Genomic DNA, 11,010 nt, shown 5'->3' on the forward strand with positions numbered 1-11,010 from the left:
CCATTTCACAAATAGACTGAAGCTAGGAGAGAGGAAGTGATTGCCCACGGTCACACAGGACAGACAGCAGAGCCTGGGATTCAAAATCAGTTCCACGGGACCCGAGAAGCCCCTTGCCACCTCTGCTCTCCCTGACAGTGGGACTGTAGACCCTGGGAGCCAGACTGGAAGACTGAGCCCAGGAAAGGGGAGCAGCAAAGACAATACAGGGTGGTTGTGGACAGTTGCTGCGTAGCCTGGGCACACGGTTTCAGGAGCCTCCCCAGGCAGTTGCCCCTGTGCCCAGGGCTCTGAGCTGCAGCAGGACTGGCTAGACCAGAGGTGGGGCCAGGGCCACCAAGCCCTTTGCCCCAGGGCCACCAGCCCTTTGCCCCAGGACCAGAGGGAGGGCAGGAAGACAAGCAGGAGGAGGTGTCTCAGCTGACTGGCACCTTCTCCCCGCCCCCAATCTCCGTCTTGCTCCAGGTGACCTTTTCCCCAGATCCCAGGGTCCAGGCACACCCCGCTGGGAGGTGTGGAGATCAGAGACAGCTGGGATTGGCCCGAGCCAGCGGGGGCGTGTCCCAGGCTCCTCCGGCCCCAGTAGCCAAGCGGAGCAGGTGGACTCCCGAGATAGACCAGGGTCCACCCGCCTACCCGACTGGGACCTCTGCCCTCCAGACATGGGCCCAGACCCCCTTGATCCCCAGCCCTGTGGCCGTGCAGGGGTGCAGACAGCCTAAGCGCCACCATCCCGGGGCCTGTGCCCATGTCTCTGACCCGGGCACTGCCGGCCTCAGGAACAGAGGCCATGGAGACGGTTGCCCCAGCTGTGGACCTGGTGCTGGGCGCCTCGGCCTGTTGCCTGGCCTGCGTCTTCACCAACCCCCTAGAGGTGGTGAAGACGAGGCTGCAGCTGCAAGGGGAGCTGCAGGCCCGCGGCACCTACCGACGGCCCTACAGGGGCTTTTTGGCCTCGGTAGCAGCCGTGGTCCGTGCAGACGGGCTGTATGGCCTGCAGAAGGGGCTGGCTGCCGGCCTCCTTTACCAGGGCCTCATGAATGGCGTCCGCTTCTACTGCTACAGCCTGGCGGGCCAGGCTGGCCTCACCCAGCTGCCTGGTGGCACCCTGGTTGCGGGCGCCGTGGCTGGGGCACTGGGAGCCTTCGTGGGGAGCCCCGCTTACTTGGTGAGTGCCTTGTCTCCATCCTTCTCCACCCCGTGACCCAGCTCCCTCAGGGGCTCCGGAGCCTCCCAGGGTGGCTCTGGTACCGGGTGGGGTGGGGCGGGCTGGGTGGGGCCGTGCCCGGGACATCCCCGCCCCGGACTGAAATCTGCCCCTGGGCCCACAGCACCAGAGTCTTGCTCCTAGAGTCCCTTCTCCCCTCGGCCAGAGCCAGAGGAGGGGGCAGAGGGTGGCAGGACAGGTGCTGGCTCAAACCCAGCATGGTCACTCGTCTTCCTGTGTGGCCCAGCAAGTTAAGAATAAGCAAAGCCCCCGCGTCCTAGGCTGGACGCTGAATAGCCGTGATCCCACTGAGTCCTCAGAACAGCTTGTCCAGCGGGAGCAGACAGGCCAGGAGAAGGTCAAGTGACTTGCCCCAGGTCACACTGAGATGCAGACCCAGGCCGACTTCAGAGCCTCCCCCCCAACGCTATTCCCCTCGCCCCCTAAGCTGTGGGTGTGGGCCCTTGGGGTCTGGATGTCGGGGCACAGCTCGTCCAGTCCCTCTGTCACATCTGCTCTCACAGGTCAAAACACAACTGCAGGCCCAGACGGTGGCCGCAATGGCCGTGGGGCACCAGCACCATCACCAGGTAGGAACCATCACTCCCCAGAGCCGCCTGGACTGGGTGGGCTGGATGGGCTCCTGGGCTGGCAGGGGCTGCGCAGTGACCCAGTGCCTTCTCCCCACAGAATGTTCTGGGTGCCTTGGAGACCATCTGGCGGCAGCAGGGCCTGGCGGGGCTATGGCGGGGCGTGGGCGGGGCTGTGCCCAGAGTCATGGTCGGCTCAGCCGCGCAGCTGGCCACCTTTGCCTCTGCCAAGGCCTGGGTGCAGGAGCAACAGGTGAGGAGCCAGGGACGCCTGTGCCCACCCGCAGACACGACAAAGTCGCGTCATCTGCCTCCTTTCTCCCTGTCCGGGCCCTCATCACACCCTGACATCTCCAGCTGGACCCCCACCTCGAGAAGCCCAGGGGGAAGGGACGGACAGGGCCCCTGAAGAAAGCTGAGGACCCCGGCTCTGCCCTCGCGCCCGGCAGGGGTGGGGGCCGGCAGTGAGCCCTGACGCTGTGAAGGAGCCGGGCTGGGGGAATGGCTGGAGGGGCCTGGTCTGCTCACTTTCCCCCAGCTCTTCCAGCCCCAAGCGCTGGGAGGGTAGGGTGGGCACTGTGTGAGTAGGGGGAGGACAGCTGCAGGGGTCAGAGCCTGTACCATCCCCACAGTGGCTCCCGGAAGACAGCTGGCTGGTCGCTTTGGCTGGAGGCATGATCAGCAGCGTGGCCGTGGCTGCAGTCATGACCCCCTTCGACGTGGTCAGCACGCGGCTCTACAATCAGCCCGTGGACGGAACTGGCAGAGTGAGCAGGGGACGGCGCAGGGGGATGCGGGGAGCTGGAGCGCGCGCGCGCGCACACACACACACACACACACACACACACACCAGAGACGGGCAGACCTGCAAACACATTGCAAGCACGTTGATTCGGCTTGTTCGCTGAGCACCCATGTCCCGGGCATAGGCGAAGCATGCTCACATCTGGATTTCAGTCTATCCTCACAACCACCTTCATTTTCCTGATGGGGAAACGGAAGGTCGGGGAGATCTAGGGACGCACCTGACGTCACCCAGCTGCTAAGTGCAGGAGCCTGACCCACAGCCTGGCAGACACGCACAGCCATCACATACACTGGTGCAGGGTGTGCTCAACAAAGGTGCCCTCTAAAGACCGAGCTGGGGACGAAATCCACTCCTGTGCCACTAGCCAGAGCTCGGCCCCCGGGCATGGGGCTGTGGCTGCCTGGAGGAAGAGGTCTCTTCTTAAATTTCACAGCCTCAAGGGCCACCCTTCTGTAAGTTGCCAGCCTGGGGAGAGCCTCTGTACTGATGGCCACAGAAGCCCCTACACACAGACATCCCCCCCCCCCCCGGCTGTGCCAGCCAGGGCCCCATGACCCCTGCAGTGACATCCGCCCTGTGTCTGTCCCCAGGGCCTGATGTATGGTGGCCTTGCCGACTGCCTGGTGAAGATCTGGCGGCAGGAGGGCCCCCTGGCGCTCTACAAGGGGCTGGGCCCGGCCTACCTGCGCTTGGGCCCCCACACCATCCTCAGCATGCTCTTCTGGGATGAGCTCCGGAAACTGGCCACGCGGGGCCAGCACCAGGGCACCTAGGCGGCATCCCTCAGCCGGGTATCCTGACGCAGCCCGGGACCTGGCAGGAAGCAATAGCCCGCTCCGGCGGCGAATGGCCATCTCAGAGCAGGCCACAGGCCCAGACCCTGCCACACGTCCGAGGAGAGTGTGGACAGCTCTGGTCAACCCAGACGCATGGCCCACTCAGGGCCCCGGCCTCCGCTCTGGATCACCAGCCACTCTGTTCCCCCGGCAAGTTCTCTTCCCTCTCTGCCTGGGTTACCTCATCCCAGAGCCTTACCCGTGACTATAATAACCGCTCCGGGGTCACCACACGCTGGGTCACTCACGTGCATCAGCCTGCTGAGTCCGCGGACAGGACGACACAGGGAAATCCTCTCTTACCAAGAGGAAGCCCAGGCTGAGCAAGGCGATGCTCTTTGACCAAAGCCGTACTGCTCTGAGGGGGCGGAGCCGGGACTGGAACTTAGCTCCGCCCAGCGCAGACTGGTGCCCCTGCCGAGAGCCAGGACCACGGGGGCTGGAGGGCCCCTGAGTGTCGCTGCACACAGGCCCCAGGACGCACCGGGAGGCCGTCCTGTCACATCAGTGAGCTCAGGCTGCCGTAAGAAGCACCCAGACCGGGGGTTCAAGCAGCAGAGGCTGGAAGTCCAAGCTCAAGGTGTCAGCACGGTCGGTTTCTCCGAGGCCTTTCTCCTTGGCAGCCCTGGGTCCTCACACAGTCTTCCTTCTGTGTCTGTGTTCGAATCTCTTCTTACAGGGACACTAGTCATGTTGGATTAGCGCCCACCCTAATGTCCTCGTTGTAACTTAATTACCTCTTTAGAGACCTTGCCTCCAAGTACGGTCACAGGCTGGGGGTTAGAGCTTCAGTATATGAATGTGGGGGAGGGGGAGACATAATTCGGCCCACGACATCCACTGAGAGCTTTTCCCGAGGGCCTCCTAGATGCCTGGCACTGTGGGCATTTGCACAAATCCTCATGACAATTCTGAAAGGGAGCTCTTGCGATGCCCATTCTTCAGATAAGGAGGCTGAGGCCCACTTGCTTAGGTGAGTCGCAGAGCCAGGTGTCCTCACCCCAGGCCCTTTGCCCAAGCTGCCGCCACACTCCCCCCAGTGAGTATGTTCCTAAGGCCCGCGCTGACCTTTGTGCTTCAGAGACGGACACCGAGTCCCTGGAAGGGACAGGACTGGCCCAGGTCAAACAGCCTGAACCCTGCCACACACCATGTCCGCTGTTCCACGGGTCCCCCTAGCACACACTCCAAACCAATAAAGTTTTCTATTTTGTTTACTTCAACGACTCCCTTCTGCTAGCAGCTTCAGTCTCCCCCAGCCCTGCACCCCCACCCTTGGCTCTCTCTCCTTAGTCCTGGGAAAGGAGGATCCAAAAGTTTTGGGACAGGCCAGTCACACCCCACTGTTTCCAGCCCTACTGAGGCCTGCCACCTAGTGGACACAGGGAGGACCGTCAAGGAGGGCTGCCCTGTGGCTGAGGGAGAGGAGGGCCCAGAACTTTCTCTCAACCTCAGGCTGTGGGAGGATAGATGCCCTGCCTCCAGACCTCAGGCTGTGGGGGGACAGACCACCTTCCAGACCTCAGGCTGAGGAGGCTGAGCCTCAGGCTGTGGGGACATATACGTCCCCTTCCAGCCCTGGGGCTGAGGGGGCAGAGCCCACATGGAAGGCTGGGGGCAGGGGCAACAGAGAGGCTTGGGGCTTCAGGAAGGCCTTGTGGGGCAAGCCCTGGAGGAAGGTGAAAAAGTGGGCACACCACTTGAGCGGGGACAGAGGGCAGAGACCAGTGCTGGAGATGCCCCCCGTGTCATGCTGGCCAGATGTGGAGCCCCTGAGCAGCGGTTGGCTCCCAAGGCCCCATAACCCTGTGGCCCTAAAAGTGCAAGGCCCCTGCCTCCCCTTCCTGCCCCTCCCCTCTCTTCCTCCCCTCCTTCCCTCCCCCCCACTTCTGACCCCCTCCCCTCCCGGACTTCTGACCCCTCCCCGCCCCACCCCCCAGCCCCGCTTCTGACCCCTCCCCTCCCCCAACACCCCCCCCACCCGGCTTCTGACCCCTCCCTGCCCCTCCCCTCCCTCCCCTCCCTCCACGGACACCTTTGCCCCGTGACGTTGGTCTCTGTGGTGCAGACCTGGCCGGAGGCTGGGGCCGATCTCGGCGGCCATGTTCTCCCTGCCATCCCTTCCCTCCTGGCTCTCCAGCCTCCCCTACCTCCAGTGGGGCTCCGGCCTCCTCGACTCTGTCCTTCAAGGTGAGCCCCGCCCCTCGGGCAGCTCGGGGGTGGACCCCCCACGTGCTCTCCCACCACCTCCCACCCTGCCCAACTGGCTTGCCCTCCCCCCTGCCCCTCAGGCCTCATCGGGGCCAGTGGCGTCTCGGTCCTGAGCAGCCTCCTGAAGGCCTACTTCTTTGTGAACTGTGCCAAGTGAGTGCCCGCCCGGCCCCTCCCGGCCCGGGCCCTGAGCCCACTCCAGCTGGCGTGGGGAGGACTGCAGGGAAGAGACCCCCTCCCCAGAGCGCGGTTGGGGGCACGGCCGCTGCCTGGGCCTGCCCACGCCCGCTCTGCCCCACAGCAGCCCCGAGCGGCGGCTGGAGAAGCAGCGGCTGCAGGCCCAGTGGGCCCCGCTGGAGACGGTGCACCTGGCCGGGCTGACCCTGATCCTGACCGTCCTGGGGGCGCGCGTGGCCGCCCTGGTGGTGCTGGAGTTCTCCCTCCGGGCCGTCTCCACCCTGCTCTCCCTGGGCAAGGTAAGGCTGCCAGAGGTGGTGAGTCACTGCCCAGTCCCGGCCCTGGTTTTCACCCTGGAACACGGGGAGCTGGGCCCCCCTGGAGCACCCTGTCTCCTCACTGCCCCTTTCCGTGAGTCTGAGACTGGAAAGTGTAGCTTGCCTCCTGGGATTGGGAGCACAGTCCTGCTCGCTCGCTCGCAGTGGCCTGCAGTGGCCTGCAGTGGCCTGAGCCGCAGGCCACGAAGAGAGCGGTGGCAGCTCCTGGCTACGGAGCTCCCCACGTGCCAGGCGCCGCGCCACATATCACAGGGGGTGAAGCTCTGCTGTGCTCTCCGTTTCCCACGTGGGGAGACTCAGGCTCAGGGAGGGCGAGCGGCTTGTCCCAGGTCAACCAGCAAGACATAGAGTCAGGCTTTGAAGCCAGGTCTGCAAGGCTCCGAGCCACCAACCTTCAGCCACAGTAACAATCGTGATGGAAATAAGTGAAAAGACGTGGTCCCGGTAGGGCTTGACCTGGAGGCAGCAGTCCTTCTTCGGGAATGGTTCCCGAGGGTCCTTCCGGCTCCAGCCTCCTACAGAGTGGTCTGCGCGCCTTCACAGCCCCCCGGCCCGTGCCGAGCCCCCACCACCACCACGGCCCCTCTTCTGCGCCCTCCCCGCGCAGGGCTCGGACAGGGAGAGGCTGCGGCTGTACCTGCTGAGCCAGTACTCGCTGGGCTGCGGACTGACCTGCGGCCTGAGCTTCCTGCAGGAGGGCGCCCCTCACCGCACCCTGAACCTGCTGCTGGGCGTCTGGCTGGCCACCCTGCTGCGCGCGGGGGCCAGGCGCGTCTGCCGCCACGTCTGCCAGCTCTACGAGCTGCACAGCAGCCAGCACTACTGCGGGCTCTGCCTGGGCCTGCTGGCCGGCGCGCACCGCCTCCCCCGGCTGCTGGCCCGCGCCCTGGCCGTGGCCTTCGCTGTGGGGGACCTGGCCGCCGTGGTGCTCGTCAACCGGGACTTCCCGACCGCCTCGGACGCCGTGCGCTTCTGGACGCCGCTCGTCATCTGCTACGCCCTGCTGGTCATCTACATGCAGGGTGAGGGCCACCGCGGGGGTCCTGGGCAGCAGCGGCCTCACTCGGCACTCATCCCGCTGTCTGACCCGGGCACGGCGTCACGCCAGGCCCTGGGGAGGCCGACCGCGATCAGACCCCTCCCCTGCCATCCCGGGGCGCCCAGTCTAGCGACAGAAGCCATATGGAGCAGCTCAGGGAAGGGTGTGGTGTGCAGCGGGAGCCCTGAGGAGACGGGGCTCGAATGGGGTTTTGAAGGATAAGTAGGAGCCCTCTGGGGGAGGTGGGGGAGGGGAGAAGGAGGTCCTGGCAGGGGGAACCACACATACCAAAGCCCAGAGGTGAGAGAAGGCATGGCACCGTCAAACAACTGGAAAAAGTTGAGTATGGCTATCTCCCCAAGGGAATGGGGAGGGCATGAAGCTGGCCAGTTTCATGGGGGCCTGACGGGGAGCCGTCATCAGCCTGGCCGGCCATCTGCTGAGGAGCCACTGCAGGGTTTCGGCGGGGGGAGTGACCTGGTCAGATGCGGGCCATAGGAAGAGCCAGCTGGCTGAAGGGGAGAGATGGGGTAGCAGGGGCAAGACAGGGAAGGGCAGTCAGGCAGAGAGCAGCAGGTGCAAAGGCCCTGAGGTGGAAGTGAGCTTGGTGTGCTTGATGAACAGCAAGAAAACCTGGATGGCTCCGGGGTAGTAGGGAGGGGAGCAAGTCCGAGATGAGGTGAGGTTGGAGAGCGGGCATGGTTCCTATCAGGCAGGCCTCACAGGCAAGGTAAGGAGTTTGGAGTTTACCCCACATGCAATGGAAGATCCTGGGAAGAATGTAAGCAAAGGAAAGATTTCATCTCGGTGATGTGCTTAGAAGGTCACTAGCTGCTGAACAGACATGGAGTAGACGCTTGACCCACAAGGTCAAGAACAGAAGCCAGGAGCTGGGACTGGGCGGGGCAGCGGGAGTGGGGAGGTGGGCTCAGGTGGGTGATATACTTAGCAGAAAGAGTCCCCAGGGTTTACTGATGGATCAGATGTGGGGTGCAGTCGGGATGACTCCTGCCACTTGGAGCTGGCCCCCCTCCCCCGCCCACTGCAGGCAGAGCTCAAACATCTGGGAGGCTTGGGGTGAGCATTGAGGCCTGGGAGGCCGGTGCTTAGAGAGTGGGGGTGGGGAGGAGGGAGGCAAGGAAGGGGGCTGCAAGGGGAGGGGAAGGTGGGGAGGGAGATGGGAGGTCCGGGCCCTGCCCCAGCCTGGACCTGAGGTTGGGGCAGTAGGTGTGGTGGCAGGCGGTGACAAGCGCCCACCCCCCACAGAGGAGCAACGGCAGCACCCCGACCTGCAGAGCCATGTCCAGACGCTGCTGGTGCGCATGGGTGGCCTCTTTGTGCTGCTGCTGACCGTGGGCAGCTGGCTGGACCTCCTGGGAGTCGTCCTGTCCCTGCTGGGCGAGCTCTGGTGCCTGGCAGGCACCCGCACTCTGCTGGGCCTTTGCCAGATACAGGTGGGCAGTCCCCCGCCCCCCCCCACCGAGACACCCCAGACACTGAGCCCTGCTCCAGACAGCCCGAGGAGCTTCAGCGTGCCCCAAGTTTAAGAAGAGCTGGGGTGACCTCTCGGGGTGGGGGCAGAAGGAGCTGAAATCCCCTCTCCCTCCTGGTGTTAACCTTTGACCCCTCAGAAGTCCCAGGTGGGAGGAAGGGCCTGGGTAATCGGAGGGTAATCTGAAGTCCCCCACCAGGGGATGGGGGAACTGAGGGATGTCCTCAATCTTTTCCTCCCCACCTTCCCTCAGGATTTTCCATCCCAGAGGCCTTCGGTGTCCGCTCCAGGGCAGGCCCAGCCCCAGCCCTCAGCACCTGCCGAGCCCCAGGACACAGCCCCCTCCTGACCTGCCTTAGCAAGGACTGGAGTCTGTCTGAGGCCCACCCAGGCTCATGTGGAGGCCTTGACCACCAGGACACTGCTCCGAGGCAGACAGAGGCGCAGGCCGGCCCCCACCTGGAGCTTGAGGTGGGCGCTGGGGGCTGCTGGCAGGAAGGGTTTGGGGTCCTCAGAAGGGGGCCAGTGGGTGAAGCCCTGTTTTTCTCAGGATGGACAATGGATACAGCCCCCTCAGACCCTGCCTTCCCCAGGGGGCTTGCGGAATGGGGGAGAATTGCATCCTCAGGGTGGCCCCCCTTTACTGGCCTCCCTCACCTCCTCCATGAACAACAATAAAGATGATTTTTCTCAACCTGTGTGTAGAATCATGAACACACAGAGAGGGAAAGAGGCTTTTCTGGGGCCACACAGCCCTTCTTTTTTTTTTTTTTTTTTTTAAGATTTTATTTATTTATTCGACAGAAATAGAGACAGCCAGTGAGAGAGGGAACACAAGCAGGGGGAGTGGGAGAGGAAGAAGCAGGCCCACAGCGGAGGAGCCCGATGTGGGGCTTGATCCCATAACGCCGGGATCACACCCTGAGCCGAAGGCAGACGCCCAACCGCTATGCCACCCAGGCGCCCCTCACACAGCCCTTCTGGTGGGGGCAGGCTTCAGGAATACATGCGGGCTGGGTCCCCTGGGGTTCAGGAGTTACTACTGATGTGGCTGAGGAAGTGATGGGGATTCAGTGGCACGGACTCAGGGTCTAGCCCCCACCTGCAGTTGTGGGTGGACGGTGTCCGTGCCCCTTCCCATCCTAGGCTAAGACCATGCGGGTCCTTACCATCTCAGGCTCGTTCAGCCCTGTCTTCCCTGCAGGGCCCAGCCCAGGGAGGCCACAGAGTATCTGGGAGAAGATTGGATACCATCTCCTCTGCTTACTTGCTGTGTGGTCTTGGGTGGGTCGCTGCCAGTCTCTGAGCCAGTCAGAAGAAAACTTGCCATGTGTAGGGTGCTTACCACATGCCAAGCATTTTCATGATCTCATTTTGTTCTGACATCAGCCCCAAGAGACAGCTACTGTTATCCCTTTTTAACAGATTCAGAAATAAGCTCAGAGAGGTTATGTAACTTGCTCAGGGTCACAGAGCTAGTTAGTGGCAAAGCCAGGAAGGGAGCCTAGGTGGCCTGACTCCCAAAGTTCAAGTGCTTTGCATGATTCTTGCTACCCTCTTCTCGTTGAAAAACTTGGGCCGGGGAAACCAACAAAGGTGCACATAAAAAATATGGCATGTCCATTCCTGGAAGATTCTGGAATGTGGTTCCAGCCACCTTGTGAGCAGAGTTGCCTAAGGCTCCATCACAGCCATGTTTTCCTGGCCCACAGGGATTGAGGGGGATTCGTAGGAGGGGCCCCACAGGACAAAGAAGACTCCTAGCTAGGGGGCGTCCAGGAGGCTACGAGGCTCAGTTGTCTGGGATTGGCAGAGGACACACCAGGAAGGAGGTGAGGGGAAAAGGTTCTTGGAGGATTCCAGGTTTTGGCGAGCCCTGCTTCTCAGCAAAGGCCACCATGATCACCCAAAGGCTACTGCTTTGGGAAGCAGAGTCTGGTGTAGGGTTCTCTGCTCCCCACCCGGGGGCACACCTGGGACATGGGCAGGCTGGCCTCAAGGCTGGTCTGGGTGGTTTCAGCTCCTTCCTCCAGAAATGGACACCTACTGACAGCTCAAGCCCAGTCTCTGATCCCTTGCTGTCCATGCTCTACCCCCAGGAGGGCCTCTCAGCTCCAAAGCAGCTGAGGTGGGGGAAATGCCTGTGGTTGCCCCTTCCCCCAATCCAGGACCCAGCCCCCCTCTGCCTGGGAGTGTGTTCAGTTCCCTCCGGGCAGGAAACTTGCCCCAGTCTGGGAGGAAATGGCTCAGTTAGCTGGGCACACGGCCAGCCCTTGCCAGACCCAGACTGGGCACTGGGTTCCGACTCAGGC

The 11,010-nt window shown here is 63.1% G+C and overlaps 2 protein-coding genes across 2 annotated transcripts; both read left to right on the forward strand.

Annotated features, from left to right (window-relative positions):
- Nucleotides 1-610: 610 nt before the first annotated feature.
- Nucleotides 611-4,658, forward strand: SLC25A34 (solute carrier family 25 member 34). Its single transcript, XM_040645822.1, has 5 exons — nucleotides 611-1,168; nucleotides 1,732-1,797; nucleotides 1,898-2,050; nucleotides 2,430-2,564; nucleotides 3,196-4,658. The coding sequence occupies exons 1-5, from the start codon at nucleotides 749-751 to the stop codon at nucleotides 3,376-3,378; spliced, it is 957 nt and encodes a 318-aa protein (XP_040501756.1). The 5' UTR covers nucleotides 611-748; the 3' UTR covers nucleotides 3,379-4,658.
- An 885-nt stretch (nucleotides 4,659-5,543) lies between these two features.
- Nucleotides 5,544-9,438, forward strand: TMEM82 (transmembrane protein 82). Its single transcript, XM_040619362.1, has 6 exons — nucleotides 5,544-5,631; nucleotides 5,733-5,805; nucleotides 5,954-6,128; nucleotides 6,775-7,189; nucleotides 8,473-8,660; nucleotides 8,952-9,438. The coding sequence occupies exons 1-6, from the start codon at nucleotides 5,544-5,546 to the stop codon at nucleotides 9,045-9,047; spliced, it is 1,035 nt and encodes a 344-aa protein (XP_040475296.1). The 3' UTR covers nucleotides 9,048-9,438.
- The last annotated feature ends 1,572 nt before the right edge of the window (nucleotides 9,439-11,010 follow it).

This window comes from Ursus maritimus, unplaced genomic scaffold (assembly GCF_017311325.1).
Source record: "Ursus maritimus isolate PB19 unplaced genomic scaffold, ASM1731132v1 scaffold_32, whole genome shotgun sequence".
Classification (NCBI taxonomy): Eukaryota; Metazoa; Chordata; class Mammalia; order Carnivora; family Ursidae; genus Ursus; species Ursus maritimus.